Source organism: Lampetra fluviatilis, chromosome 41, assembly GCF_964198595.1.
Source record: "Lampetra fluviatilis chromosome 41, kcLamFluv1.1, whole genome shotgun sequence".
NCBI classification, from domain to species: Eukaryota; Metazoa; Chordata; class Hyperoartia; order Petromyzontiformes; family Petromyzontidae; genus Lampetra; species Lampetra fluviatilis.
This window is the reverse complement of record NC_136315.1, coordinates 3027890-3043854: the sequence shown is the minus strand read 5'-3', so window position 1 is coordinate 3043854 and position 15965 is coordinate 3027890. Positions and strand designations below refer to the sequence as shown.

Sequence of the window (15965 nt, the reverse complement as noted above, 5' to 3'; positions counted from 1 at the left end):
ACGACGCGCAACAGAAACATTCTGGATAAACCAGCAAATATTCCAGAAAAACAACAACACCGCATTACAACGCTGTGTGCAAAAATCCCAGTGTGATGCAAGTCAAACAATAACAACCATAAGACAATTTAGATTCAAGTTATTAGGCCGACTCCGCACTTCCGCAAGAAACATGGCTTTAGCCATGTTTTCGAAATCACCAAAATAAAGCTATAAAACAATGCAACAACAGTAATCATAGGAACCGTGATTCAAATTTAACAATAAACGATATATATAACATGTACGACCAAACTTGCAGCCATAGCTGGCAGCATGACACTCCCAGTGTATGATGTGTGAATGAGTCAGTGGTAGTGTGATTGAGTGTATGATGTGTGAGTGAGTCAGTGGGAATGTGAGTGAGTGTATGATGTGTGAGTGAGTGTATGATGTGTGAGTCAGCGTATGATGAGTGAGTCAGTGTATGATGTGTGAGTCAGTGGTAGTGTGAGTGAGTGTATGATGTGTGAGTGAGTCAGTGGTAGTGTGAGTGAGTGTATGATGTGTGAGTCAGTGGTAGTGTGAGTGAGTGTATGATGTGTGAGTGAGTCAGTGTATGATGTGTGAGTCAGTGGTAGTGTGAGTCAGTGGTAGTGTGAGTGAGTGTATGATGTGTGAGTGAGCGTATGATGTGTGAGTGAGTCAGTGGTAGTGTGAGTCAGTGTATGATGTGTGAGTCAGTGGTAGTGTGAGTGAGTGTATGATGTGTGAGTCAGTGTAGGATGTGTGAGTGTATGATGTATAAGTGTATGATGAGTGAGTCAGTGTATGATGTGTGAGTGTATGATGAGTGAATCAGTGTATGATGAGTGAATGGGTCAGTGGTTGTGTGAGTGTATAATGGAGGGGAACGGTGGTGCAGTAGTGAGTGCGCTCCGTAGCTACGGACCTGGCGATCCCACTTCGATTCCGACCGCTCACGGTCAATATCTGAACCGGTACAAGTCCTCTCCTAGGTCGACTCAGCCTTAAATGAGTACTGTACCTGGCGCGTTGCGTAAACATCCGTACTCCGGAGACCAAGGCGGCCCGGGCGTGGTGCTGGCCACCCACCCCCTCGTGCGCCGTGCCGGCCTTCACAGATGCAACTCGCTAACAGCGCTTGCCCCAACACTCTGCTGAAGGCCGTCACGGTGGATTTTTCAATGTGTCTTTTGGGGGAGCGGTAGCCAGACGGTTGCGAACCCGGCGACCCGAGTTCGATGCCAACGTCCACGCCGCCTTAATGTGTACTTACGATCACTTTACTCAGTTTGTTGGTGGGGCTATACGGGGGATTTTTGTCTTTACGTGGCAAGGTGGGTGAGTGGCATTGCGGGGGGGAGGGGTCGGAATCATTACGGTGCCCTAAGCAGAACACATTTAAGCCACCACCACCACCTCCACCACCACCACCTCCACCACCACCACCACCAATCCTCTCCGATGTATAAACTCATCGTGAGACGAGGGCGAGCGATGTAGGACGAGAGATGGAGACGTCGTGGGACGAGACGAGAGCCGATCACACGCTAATTGGGCTGTTTACGGTTAAGACTTTTTTCATGTTTACCTTAGCCGGAGATCATATTTGTCGAGTCTCTAATTGCACAAGTTCGTTTTGTTTATTTTCCTCGGCCCGGCTACTTGTGAGTTGTGCAACCCTCGTTTTTAGTTATTGCTCAGCGCCAGTGATGCCTTCGCTGACTTGCGCAGATGCGCGCGCGTTTAGCGAGAATACGGCGCTCGCAGACGGGGGGAGCGGGGGGTGGAGGGGGGCTGTTGGGGGGGGGGGTAGACGCGGGGGGTGGGGCGAGGAGGTGATTGACAAATGTAAACAGACAGACGTGAGAGCGTGACGTCATCGCTGGCGAGCCAGAGTCGAGATTCCCCCCCCTCCCGGCATCATCAATGAAATACAATTCAAGGCGAAGTCCCCCGCACCCACCCACTAACCCACTCACCCACTAACCCTACCTACCCACTCACTTACCCACCCACCGACCAAACCACCCACCCGCCTACCCACCCACCCACCCACTCACCCACCTACCTACCTACCCACCCACTCACCCACCCACCCACCCACTCACCCACCCACCCACCCACTCACCCACCCACCCACCCACTCACCCACCTACCTACCTACCCACCCACTCACTCACTCACCCACCCACTCACCTACCCACCCACTCACCCACTCACCCACCCACCCACTCACCCACCCACCCACCCACTCACCCACCCACCCACTCACCCACTCACCTACCCACCCACCCACCCACTCACCTACCCACCCACTCACCCACTCACCCATCTACCCACCCACCACTCACCCACCCACCCACTCAACCACCTACCCACCCACCCACTCACCCACCCACCCACTCATCCACCCACCCAATCATCCACCTACCCACCCACTCACCCACCCACCCACTCACCCACCCACTCACTCACCCACCCACCCACCCACCCACTCACCCACCCACTCACCCACCTACCCACTACCCACCCACTAACCCACCCACTCACCCACTCACCCACCCACTCACCCACCCACTAACCCACCCACTCACCCACTCACCCACCCACCCACTCACCCACCCAATCACCCACTAACCTACCCACTCACCCACCCACTCACCCACCGACCCACCCACTCACCCACCCACCCACTCACCCACTCACCCACCCACCCACTCACCCACTCACCCACCCACCCCACCATCACCGCCTATCTCACGAGCCAGTGGTGGAAATTCCGCATTGAGAATCAGAATCTTGATTGAGACCGGAGAAATCCGAAGAGATGTGAAGCTTCTCTTTCACACGCGTCCAGTATTTACACGACGACGATTCGACCCATCGGACAAACTGCTGTTAACCCCCCCCCCACCCAACAAAGTGGTACTTTGCTTTATCGACCGCCCGGATAGATGATGGGCTGAGTCACCCCCTAACCATCATCATCAGATGTGTTCCATGCCACCCTTATCAATGAATCCACTGTTGGATACAGGCGGGGGGGGGGGGGAAGAGGGGCGGGGGGGTTGCCAAACATAAAATAGGCGCGAGGTGGTGCTCGTCCCAGCTTACTGCCCCGAGCCACTGCCTGCCGGCCATTCCACATTCCAACGACGGAGACAAGTCTATCCATAGCACGACCACCATCGCCTTCCTGCAATGTGTTACTCATTTTATCGGCCTCTTGAACGTGACATCTGAACCTGGGCCTCCATCCGCTTCGCCTTCACCAAACTCGCTGTGACCAGCGTGGCGAAGTATGGTCAAAAGGCTGGCCAGCTCGTTACGATTAGGGTCAGGGTTAGTCCTTGTGACTGGCTGGCTGGCTAGTTGTTTTGGGTCAGATGCCAGTGTTGGGGGTTAGAGCTAGCATTATGGGTCAGGGCTAGCGTTAGGGGTTAGGGTTCGCGTTAGGGGTCAGTGCTAACGTAAGGGGTTGGGGTTAGCGTTAGGGTCTGGGCTAGCGTTAGGGGTTAGGGTTCGCGTTAGGGGTCAGTGCTAACGTAAGGGGTTGGGGTTAGCGTTAGGGTCTGGGCTAGCGTTAGGGGTTAGCATTAGGGGTCAGGGTTAGCGTTAGGGGTTAGGGGTCATGGCTCGCGTTCATCCGCTCTTTGGGCAGTCTCCACCGCCACGTGGCAATGAGGCGACCCCGGTAACACCCCGCCCCTCCGCCCCCCCTCACCCCCACCCCCCAGTCTCACTCGCTCCGTGGGGGTGGGGGTGGTAGTGGGGTAATAACTGCGACTCGCTTCGTGGGATAACCATCGCTGCTGCTCTGCGGGGGAAAAAAAACACCCACACGCGGACCCCACTACCCCCCACCCCCCACACTCTGGCGCGCAGTGGGAGACGCAGTCGGTCCCGGCTCTACACATGGGCCATTGCCCGAAACGTCGCCGATTGTATATCCAGTTCGGCGCCCCGCAAAATCCTCGTCCGATACCGCCGCCTTCGAACCCCTGTGCGCCAGATCGTTCTCACGATGTCAACACTCACGATATGCCGATTATTATCGCGACGTCAATGTCTTCGATGCACGTTGCACCCGCAACAAATGGCACGTGGTGCGCATGCGCAATGCAATTTACAAAGTATCAGAATCTGAATCTGTATGTATACTGGAGGAATTCGATGAGCTGTAAAGCCCTTTTTCTCAGATGTCCAGTGTCAGATCGCAACACATGATTTAATAGAACAAGACTTGTGTGTGCGTGTGCGGCTTTAAAAGTAAGAATATATGTAACAGGGGATGTTTCGGTAATGGACCTTCTGAGTGACAAGTTGCATCCCTACCGATCTGGCGAGCCGACAACGCACGTGGCTATCACGTGCCCACGTGAGGACACAACGCAACGAACAAGAACGAATTGGTGACGTCACGCTAGGCGGAAGGTCACGGGGAGGTGAGAGGTTACGAGAGAGTGAGAGGGTGGCCGGAGGTGCAAGGTCACGGAACGTTAAAGAGGTCAAGGGAGTGGAGAGTTAGAGGTCAAGGGAGTGGAGAGTTAGAGGTCACGGGAGGTGAGAGGTCAGGGGAGGTGAGAGGTCACGGGTGGTGAGAGGTCACGGAAGTGAGAGGTCGCGGGAGGTGAGAGGTCACGGGAGTGGAGAGTTAGAGGTCACGGGAGGTGAGAGGTCAGGGTAGGTGAGAGGTCACGGGTGGTGAGAGGTCACGGGAAGTGAGAGGTCACGGGAGGGTGAGAGGTGACCGGATGTGCAAGGTCACGGAACGGTAAAGAGGTCAAGGGAGTGGAGAGTTAGAGATCACGGGAGGTGAGAGGTCAGGGGAGGTGAGAGGTCACGGGAGGTGAGAGGTCACGGGGAGGTGAGAGGTCACGGGTGGTGAGAGGTCAAGGGAGGTGAGAGGTCACGGGAGGTGAGAGGTCACAGGGCGAGCAGCTCTTGCTATCCCGTGTCTGTTCGAATCAACTCCGACAGCCTCTGTCCTGCGAGAGGCCTCAGTTCAACTCCGTCACCCGTGGCAGTGAACGATGAACTTGACGAGTCCCAGTCACCGGTCGAACAACGACTCCCCACCCCCACGCTCATTGGCCCACAGCCCCCATCCCTCTCACCCCCACAGCTCCCATCACTCTCCTGTAAAATCACACCCCCATCTCACTCCAGCCCCCCCCCCCCTGTCAGAAACCCCCACAGCTCACGTCCTCCTGTAAATATCTACCCCAACATCCCCCTAGCCCCTCCCCTCTACCCCCAACATCCCCCTAGCCCCTCCCCTCTGGACCCAACAACCCCCTACCCCCTCCCTCTCTACTCCAACACCCCCCTAGCCCCTCCCCTCTACCCCCAACATCCTCCTACCCCCTCCCTCTCTACCCCCAACACCCCCCTACCCCCACCCTCTCTACTCCAACACCCCTCTACCCCCTCCACCCCAACGCTCCCCTGCCCCTCCCCCCACTCTCCCCCCCCCCAACCCCGCCCCCTCTACCCCCAACATCCCCCAACCCCCTCCCCCCTCTACTCCTCCTTCACCGGCAGCGCCAGCGAACGACCCTCGGCCGTGACGTCTCCCGCCCGTCCCGCCGGTCGAGCCGACGCGAGCCGCCCGTTGTCCGGACCTGGAACGGCGGCAGAGACTCGATGGAGCGGCGCTGCTCCACTCCCTGGGCGCTCGCGGCGGGGCTGCTGTTCGTGCTGATGGTGGTGGGAGCCGCGGAGACCGGAGCAGCGCGTACGTTCGGGCAGCCCGTCCCGATTCACACCACCCTGATCCCCCCCTCTCTTCTCTCTCTCTCTCTTTCTCTCTCCACTGCGATCCCATTGCTCACTCCAACCCGATCCTCCGCTCTTTCCCTGATCCCCCCCACTCGCTCTCCCTGATCCCACCCCCCCCCCCACTCTCTCCCTGATCCCCCACTCTCTCCCCCCACTTTCTCCCTGATCCCCCACTTTCTCCCTGATCCCCCCACTCGCTCCCTGACCCCCCACTCTCTCCCTGATCCCCCCACTCTCTCCCTGATCCCCCCCCCCGCTTTCTCCCTGATCCCCCACTCTCTCCCTGATCCCCCCACTCTCTCCCTGATCCCCCCCGCTTTCTCCCTGATCCCCCACTCTCTCCCTGATCCCCCCACTCTCTTTCTCTGATCTCCCCACTCTCTCCCTGATCCCCCACTCTCTCTCTGATCCCGCTCTTTCTCTCTCTCTCTCTGATTCCCGGCTCCTTATCTGATCCCCCATTCTCTCCTTGATTCTCACTATCTCCTCCCGAAACCCCCACTCTCTCCCTGATCCCCCCACTCGCTCCCTGACTCCCCCCCCCCCCCCCATTATCTCCCCCTACTCGTGCGCTCTTCCCTTTGTAGCGACGCTGCGCGAATCTGGGGGTTGATTCGGACCCAGGACCGGCTCGGACATCAATTGCCACTGATGTCAGGCGTGGCTGGCCCCCAAAATCAGAGGGCAGTGCTCTGACCCTGCCAACCACTTGCCCCATCGCCCGGACCAGTGACAGAACGCGATGCTGTATTTGGGCTTATATGACGATGATTTGACCGGAGTTTTGATGATTACAGATATTGTGATTTGGATGGTGGTGGTGGTGGTGGTGATGATGATGGTGATGTATATGATGATGAGTGGTGGAGTGATGGGGTTGGCGTGTCGCAGGGGCATTGAAGTACCGTACAACATTGGATTTCGCTGCTCTGCACTCTGCTCTTCACAGCAGTATATACGCGCCCGTCAATTGAACCCTACAATTGTCCAATACGCGTTTGCTATGCAACGTGTCAAGTGAGATTCCGAACACTACATTTCAATATTGTATACACCATTATCAGTGTGAAATATTATCATAAGATTAAAAAAACCCGTAAACGATGATTTGTAAAATAATATTCCAACGTTCGTATGAAACGATATCGAAATGATCGTTATTAATGCCACGTTTGTTTAACCGTGAAAGCCTCGCTGAGTCTCAAAACTCATTTTCAGGAGGTTCCTGCCGAGTTTTTTTACAGCACAGAGTGGCGATGTTGCTGCTGCTGCTGCTGTGTGTGTAATACATTAAACTGTAAAGTAACAATCTCGATTTGAAGCTTTCGTGACTGCAGGAATCCATACTCTTTGTTGGTTATTTCGGTAAAGTCACGTAGGTAGCAAAATAATAATAGATCACTACGTTTGGATCGCCACAAAAGCAACCGTCCACCGTGACTTTACCTAAAGAGCCAAAGAGTATGGAAAGTAACTCTGTTTTACTTCAGCAGGTAAGGCCCCACTGAGCAATCTAGCTCGCTTTCGGAAGCTTACGTGGATATCACAAATTATAGCAGCCATATACTCTAAACGCGTAATGTTGGTTCTAAATGTGGAGCGAAACCCCGGGGGACCCGGAGAAAAATCCACGCGACCACGGGGGAGAGAGAGAGACACACAAACTTCAAATATACAACAGCAGGCGTCAGGGTCGAGATCGAACCCACGACCTCCTGCATACCAGGCGAGGTAGTTAACATCTCCTAGCCACCGTGATAACTTCAAATATACAGCAGCAGGCGTCAGGGTCGAAATCGAACCCACGACGTCCTTCATTCCAGGCGAGGTAGTTAACATCTCCTAGCCACCGTGATGATGATGAGAGAGAGAGAGAGACACGCAAACTTCAAATATACAGCAGCAGGCGACAGGGTCGAGATCGAACCCACGACGTCCTTCATACCAGGCGAGGTAGTTAACATCTCCTAGCCACCGTGATGATGATGAGAGAGAGAGAGACACGCAAACTTCAAATATACAGCAGCAGGCGTCAGGGTCGGGAACCCACGACCTCCTGCATACCAGGCGAGGTAGTTAACATCTCCTAGCCACCGTGATGATGATGAGAGAGAGAGACACGCAAACTTCAAATATACAGCAGCAGGCGTCAGGGTCGAGTTCGAACCCACGACCTCCTGCATACCAGGCGAGGTAGTTAACATCTCCTAGCCACCGTGGAGCCCCCCCAATCGAGCCTTATTTGCAGGGACATCTTTCCACTTTGAGATGTTTTGGCCAACACCCAGTTACATTGTACGTTTTTATTGAGCTCTGGGAGCAAACCGGAGAGAGCCTACGTAGAACAGGGGGAGAACATCCAAACTCCATGCAGGTGGAGTTTGGATTCCCAAATCGGGAGTCGAACCCAGGTGCCTTCTTCTTGCCCGTGGGTAATCCGATTAATTTCACCCAGTGACTATGCCTCGTCACGCCTCGCTGGAATGCCATTTTTGCTTCGTGCAGCAATTAATCCTTTAATTGCGAAAAGAAAAAGTCCATTGTGTCGCGGGCGCTACGGTCCAAAATTGGAAAATATTGAGGAATCCGATGAGCTATGAAGCTCTTCTGGACGAAACGGCGACCTCTGGGTGGCGAGTCCAGTGCGCCGCTGACCAACTCTCGGAGGGGGAAGGGACGGGGGGTCAAGCGAAGACCTTCCGTGAGGTCACCGGGCTACTCATCCACGAGGGGGGGGGGGGTGCGGGAGAGAGCGAGGGGGGACTACAGAACAATGCGCGTGCTGTGTGAGGCCCTCCGCCAGTGATTTTTGACTCTCACCCCCCCCAACCACCACCACCACCACGCTCAGCCTCGGGGTATTGTCCCAGACGCGGCGTTTGAAGCGGGCAAACTTCTGCGCCGGGTTTCGACCGCCCCGGGTCTAATCGGCGAAGCGGAGCTTGTCGAGACGAACGCCTGCTGGCTTTGCCGCGTGTGTGTCGGTGCAGAGCCCGAATGACATCGGCCTGCATCGCGTAGGTGACGGACGCGTTCGCGAGCAATGCGGTGCGCACCGTACCCCACCGTGAACCCAGTTCAGTCCCACGGTCACGGCTAACATCAGTGGCGCGTGGTTTTTCTGTTTGACCGAATCGGTCGTGCGTCACGTCGCCCCCCTCTCCCTCCCTCCGCACCGATGCCAACCCGCACTGACCGGCGTGGTGAAGTATGGTCAAACACCCCCCCCCCCCCCCCATGATCGACACGGCGGAGGAAGGCTTTCATCCAGCAGTGGATGGACATGTCGCTGAATGATGGACGGGGGGGGGGGCTGTGTAGGGGGGCGGGGAGGGGCTGAGGGGGGTGGAGGGGGGCGGGGTAGCCCACCCGGTCACGTGACCGTCTCGGCGGGCCTGATGGGCGTGCCGTCCGGGCACGCGTCCAGCGAGTAGAAATCCGCGGAAGCTCCTCTCGCGTCATCGCGCGCAGCCCCCCGTTTGCCAATCCACTGCTGGATGAGTGCTGCCCCGCACAATGCGGGTCGTTTGCGTGGTGGCGGCGGTGGTGGGCTGGGGGTGGGCTGGGGGTGGGCTGGGGGTGGGCTGGGTGGTTAGTTCACGCGACCATTCTTCATCACGCCGGCGAGTGCAGGTTCGTGAAGGCGCAGTCGATGAGAGTTGTCTCAGTGGAGTGCAGATCAACTTCGGAATCAGAATATTTGTTTGGACAGGAGGAGGAATTCGTGTTGAGCTATAAAGCTCCGTTGCGCTGATGTTCAGGTGGGGCGGCTCAGAACGTTGCAACAACAAACGGTACAAACACATTCGATAAGAGTGCAAAGTAGTAATTCACGATTGGAAGCTTTCGTGACTGCAAGGATTCATATTCTTAGGTTTTTTCGGTAAAGTCACGTAGGTAAAAAATTAAAATTAATATTTTTATTTTACTTTTATTAATTTAAAATTTTTACCTACGTGACTTTACCGAAAAAACCTAAGAATATAGTGATTCACGGTTCGAATTTCGGCAGCCGCCCTGATTAATGCTGCGCGTGTGATGACCGCGATGATACTACGACACGCCGCCTGCTCTACTCGGAGCGGCCGTTGAAGATCCCGCGGCGTCCTTCGCAAGAGGGGAGGCCATTGCGTGCCGGGGTCAGGGGTCAAATTTTTCTAAATTCGTCAATGACGCAGCGAAATTACTCAATTGGGATCACACACGGCGATCCTTACCCCTTACTGGCAGACTCAAGCCCAAATCCATGCCCACCCCCCTACTAGCAGCAGACCATTGGCCCCTGGGTCTCTCTTGCGAATGAGACCTCTAACTACCTAACCTTGGTCTCCTGAGTGGGGTGGCGAGATGTTAACTACATCGCCTGGTATGCAGGAGGTCGTGGGCTCGATCCCGACCCCGACGTATATTTGGAGTTATCATGTTCTCCCCGTGGTCGCGTGGACTTTTCCTCGGGTCCTCCGGGTTATCCCTCCACATTTGGAATCAAAACGCGTTTCGAGTATTTGTCTGCTTATAAATGTCCCACGTGATGATCATCGGTGGGCCTTACCTGTCAAAATAAAATAGTAAATAGTCGTAACGGCAGCAGGCCAATAGCCCCGAGGTCACTCTTGCAAAGGAGACCTCTGCTCGCCTTCGTCTCAGCTGGTGACACAAAATCAACTTGGATCTTGAGCTTTCGAGATCTGGAGAGATGGGACCATCATCGTCATGGGATGACGACATATATATCCAGTGCGGGATGAAGCTAGTGCGAGGCCTGTAGCATATGATGTTATAAAGGGGCCCTAAATAAAATAAAAAAACACTTAAATATTAAAACACATTTTTTTTACTTGCACAGTAAAGTAATTGTATTTTTTTATTTGCTATACAGCCAGATAAAATGACAAATCGCTAACCTTAAACACCCAGTCGTTCATAAAAGTTGAAGGCGGTATAGTACTATAGTAATAGAGCAAGTGCAGAATCACTTAACCGGAATTGATCGCTTGAAAGCGTTTAGCGCGGGGCCCTTGAAAGTGCGGGGCCCGTAGCTACAGCATATGTAGCTACTACACATGTGTACATGTGTAGTAGCTACATATGTAGTAGCTACATGTGCTGTAGCTACTTTTGCTACTAGGATAATCCGGTACTGTATAGAACCGCACTCGGCACACAACATCCAGTATGCACACATATTTGCTGTGGCTGGGGTGGGTACCGGCCACTTGCCACCGAACTCCAGTCTATCGGCGACCCTGGAGATGACATTTAGAATCTCGCACGCGTTTAGACTACTTGGATGCAACACATTTGCACGCGATACTAAGCCGCTACTTCGATGCGCGATCATTTGTGGTAGGAAGGTGGCTTCTGAAAACAAAAGAAGTAATATTTTTTAAAACGTTTTAAAAACACGCTTTAATGAAATGTACCGTACTAGTAATGGAATAACTCCACGTCTTTAGGAAGTGGCCCCGAAGCTTGCCATAACGTCAGGGACCGTGGTCAATTACACCAAACGTCAGTTGAGCGTGGACAATAAAACCCAAGCCGAAACATAATAATGTTTTAAAATACATGTTTAAAATTTTTATGATAGAATATAGTATTGTCATCAGTATAACATACGTCTACCAAGTTTGCAGTCGATGTCACATTGGAAAGTGGGTTAAAATTGAGTTACAAGATTTGAGGATACAACAACGACAACAACAGACATAGTGAGTTAAATAAAAGTGTTTAAATAAGAACTACATAGTTCAGTGGGCCCTTTACCAGGTGAAATAACAAATTCTCGCTGACAAATCAAGCCGTGCTCGTTTCCGCTGAGATCAAATAATGACGCGAACGCTGGCTACGAACGAAGAGTCAATTTCAGATGATCCGCAACTATGATTCCATAGTGAATATTTCCCGCTAATCAGTAGGAAGGGTTTTTAGAAAGAGACGTGGGGGGGGGCGTTATGGTACCTCGGGTAATCTGAGGTCAACGGCGCTTCGCCCCCACCCCCTCCCACCCCCAGGTGAGACGGGTTTGCGTCGGGAATGTGAGCAAGGGCTGACTTGCATTGAAGTATGCGCCTCTCCCCCTTATCCCCCCACCCCACCGTCCTCTCCTATCTCTGCCCCCTCTCTCACCCTCAATCCCCCTTCCACCTTTCTTCACACTCGCTCAATTCATGCTACGCTCTCCCAATCACTCTCCTCTCTCTTTTTTATTCCAACGTCCCTTGATCTCCCCTCTCTCTTCTCTCTCTCCACCACGTCTCTCTCTCTCTCCTCACTCTCACCAATCTCTCCTTTCTGCCATTTATCTCCCACCTCCCTCTCTCTCCTCTCCCACGCTCTCCCTTCACCCCTCTCCCTCTCGGTCCACTGGCTCTCTTAACTCTCCTTACATCTCCCTACGCTGTCTCATCTCTCTCTTGCCCCTCCCCGTCTCTCTTCTCACCCTTTCCCCGTCTCTCCCCAGCTCTCTTTTTTTTACGATCAATGGAAACAAGAAGATGCTCGGTGTAGTCGGCACTTTGCTTCGTTTATCATTTCGTATTTTTTTTTTTATAATAACTTTGCTTTATGTAAACCCCCACCTCTCGCTCACTCTCTCGCTCTCAACCCCCCCTCCCGAACCACCCCGCCCCCTCCCTCTCTTGTCCCCCCCCCTCCCCCCCACAGTTGCGCTCCCTGCGGGCCCCCCTGGCCAGGGTCTCTCGGGACCCCCGTGTGGGAAGAGCCCCCACCTGCCCGGCTGTCTACCCCCTCTGATCGCCCCTGGACCCGGCGAGATCACGGACCCCTACTGGCCCGCCAGGCACCCTCGATCCCTCCACGGTACGGGGAGGAGGGATGACGTCACCTTGCCAGTGCCGGATTAAGCAAGTGCGGGGCCTGTACACTATGATGTTATAAAGGGGCCCTAAATAAAAAAAAAAACACTTAAATATTAAAAACACAATTTTTAAAACTTGCATAGTAAAGTAATTGTATTTTTTCATTTGCTATACAGCCAGATAATACGAAAAATCGCTAACCTTAAACACCCAGTCGTTCATAAAAGTTGAAGGCGGTATAGTACTATAGTAATAGAGCAAGTGCAGAATCACTGAACCGGAATTGATAGCTTGAAAGCATTTAGCGCGGGGCCCTTGTGCCGCTGAGACTCCCAAAGACCCGTCACAGTTCCTATGATTGCTTTTTCATTGCTTTCATGGCTTTATTTTGGTGATTTCGAAAAGTGTATTGGTTTAGCCATGTTTGTTTGTTGTAGTACAGAGTTAGACTGATGACCTTAATCTAAGTTGTCTTGTGGTTGTTGTTGTTTGACTTGCATCCCACTGGGATTTTTGCACACAGCGTTGGTGTACGGTGTTTTTTTCTGCAATATTTTGCTGTCTTTTCTTGGATTTTCTGTTTGCACTTAGTCACATAGTCACTTTAAGATGTTTTTTGTTCATGTCTTTGTTTTTTGTTTGTTGCGGTTGCACCCGATTCAAGAGCCGAATGGCTCACAGGGCTACACCTAATAAATGAACTTCAACTTGAACAACGACGACAACAACGACGAGCAATTAGGAAGACCAATCAGAACAGATGCGGCTGCCTCGGTCGTGCAGTGAGTTGGTCAGCGGCGCACTGGACTCGCCACCCAGACAGAGGTCGCCGTTTCGTCCAGAAGAGCTTCATAGCTCATCGGATTCCTCAATATTTTCCAATTTTAGACCGTAGCGCCCGCGACACAATGGACTTTTCGCGCGACGTCGCGGGTTCTTTCACGTCCACCCAAGTGGGTTTCAGCAGACGGAGCGTGCTCCGTGGTCAGCGGTCGGTTACGAACGTCGCCAAAGAGGTTCAACGTGCATCCATACACACTGCCGCAGTCAGTTTAACACGTGAGTCGGCTTTAGTGGCAAATATTGTCCATAATAGACGGGTTCTGTTTGGGGTTAGATCGCATAAATATGAATGTGTCGTTAAACCCGCCACTACCGAACACAGCCAAATTAGTAAGGTTTTTATAACGTTAACAAAACATGGCAATTAGTTACTGGATCAGCACACGGGTGTGTTGTAAATGTTGTGGGTTTACTCTCCAACACACCGGTGTTCTGCTCGACTAGTAACTAATTGTCATGTTTTGTTTACGTAAAAAAAAACCTTACACTTTGGCCGTGTCAGGTGGTGGATGGTTTAACGACACATTTATATTTTTACGCGATCCAACCCCCACCCAAAAAAACCCTCTGATATGGATACTACCGCAGTATTTACCGGGGCGGCCTGCCGGTACGGGACCGCAAACAACTCTTCGACAAGCGGAGAACGCGCTACCACTTGGGCCACGTCAGAATCACAATCGTCAGAATATTTAGACTGGAGGAGGTATCCGATGAGCTATGAAGCTCTTTTTCACAGGTGTCCAGGCGGTGAGGGTTAGCACGTGACAACAACAAACAATACTTCTTCTTGGTTCTTTCGGTAAAGTCACGTAGAAGGGAAATAATAAAATAATAAAAATAAAACATAATAAAATAATTCTCACGACGTTTCTGCCACAACGCAAGCAGCCGTCCTCAGGTGAAGAACAGGTCTGTCGGAAAGGCAGCGTCTGACCTGTTCTTCACCTGAGGACGGCTGTTTGCGTTGTGGCCGAAACGTCGTGAGAATTATTTTATTATTGTTTTTTTATTATTATTTTATTATTTCCCTTCTACGTGACTTTACCGAAAGAATCAAGAAGATTAATCCCTGCAGTCACGAAAGCTTTAAATCGAAATTAAACAAACAATACGTCACCGCCGACGGTACGATGATGATGTTGTTGTTGTTGAGGATGTGATGTCACCACCCGCCCTGCCTCTTTCACCTTCCGCTTGCCCCTCCCCCCACCGCCCCCCCCCCCTCACCTGCCCCCCAGCTCTGGTGAAGCGCTCCGCCTGGAATCACCGAGGGGCTCGGCGAGGCCTCCCCCCTTGTGGGGGGCTCTGGCCCCGCCCGGCGCGCCTCTGCCGCCCCTGGGCCCCCCGCCGCCCGTGCCCCCCACGGCGGCACCGCCCGCGCCCCCCGCAAACCACCGAGCATCCGGACGTCGAGTGACCAAAGGAATATTGATCGCATGTTGACCACCCCCCCCCACCGCTCCACCCACCCCCACCACACCCGTCAACACAAAAATAGCGGTCAGGGTGTGGAAAAGCGGGTGGTGGGGGGGGGGTTGTTGGGTGGTGGGGGGTGCGAGTGAAGTGAAATTGGGGGTAGGCTGATGGGTCATTGAGGGGGGCGGGTAACTGGTGGCTAACTTGTTAAGGTTAGCGGTAGGGTGACTACTTAGCTGGTTAAAGTTAGAGTTAGGGCGAGTGCTACTGGCTAGCTGGTTAAAGTTAGAGTTAGGGCGAGTACTACTGGCTAGCTGGTTAAAGTTAGAGTTAGGGCGAGTACTACTGGTTAGCTGGTTAAAGTTAGAGTTAGGGTGAGTACTACTGGCTAGCTGGTTAAAGTTAGAGTTAGGGCGAGTGCTACTGGCTAGCTGGTTAAAGTTAGAGTTAGGGTGAGTGCTACTGGCTAGCTGGTTAAAGTTAGAGTTAGGGTGAGTACTACTGGCTAGCTGGTTAAAGTTAGAGTTAGGGTGAGTACTACTGGCTAGCTGGTTAAAGTTAGAGTTAGGGCGAGTGCTACTGGCTAGCTGGTTAAAGTTAGAGTTAGGGCGAGTGCTACTGGCTAGCTGGTTAAAGTTAGAGTTAGGGCGAGTGCTACTGGCTAGCTGGTTAAAGTTAGAGTTAGGGCGAGTGCTACTGGCTAGCTGGTTAAAGTTAGAGTTAGGGCGAGTGCTACTGGCTAGCTGGTTAAAGTTAGAGTTAGGGTGAGTACTACTGGCTAGCTGGTTAAAGTTAGAGTTAGGGCGAGTGCTACTGGCTAGCTGGTTAAAGTTAGAGTTAGGGCGAGTGCTACTGGCTAGCTGGTTAAAGTTAGAGTTAGGGCGAGTTCTACTGGTTAGCTGGTTAAAGTTAGAGTTAGGGCGAGTACTACTGGTTAGCTGGTTAAAGTTAGAGTTAGGGTGAGTACTACTGGCTAGCTGGTTAAAGTTAGAGTTAGGGCGAGTACTACTGGCTAGCTGGTTAAAGTTAGAGTTAGGGCGAGTTCTACTGGTTAGCTGGTTAAAGTTAGAGTTAGGGCGAGTACTACTGGCTAGT

General features: G+C 52.9%; 1 protein-coding gene across 1 annotated transcript; it reads left to right on the top strand.

Annotated features, from left to right (window-relative positions):
• The first annotated feature begins 3637 nt into the window (after positions 1-3637).
• Positions 3638-15234, top strand: LOC144946570 (uncharacterized). The gene is made up of 4 exons (XM_078875584.1): positions 3638-3700; positions 5551-5743; positions 12454-12609; positions 14693-15234. Exons 1-4 carry the CDS (start codon positions 3638-3640, stop codon positions 14869-14871), a joined length of 591 nt encoding a protein of 196 aa, XP_078731710.1. The 3' UTR covers positions 14872-15234.
• The last annotated feature ends 731 nt before the right edge of the window (positions 15235-15965 follow it).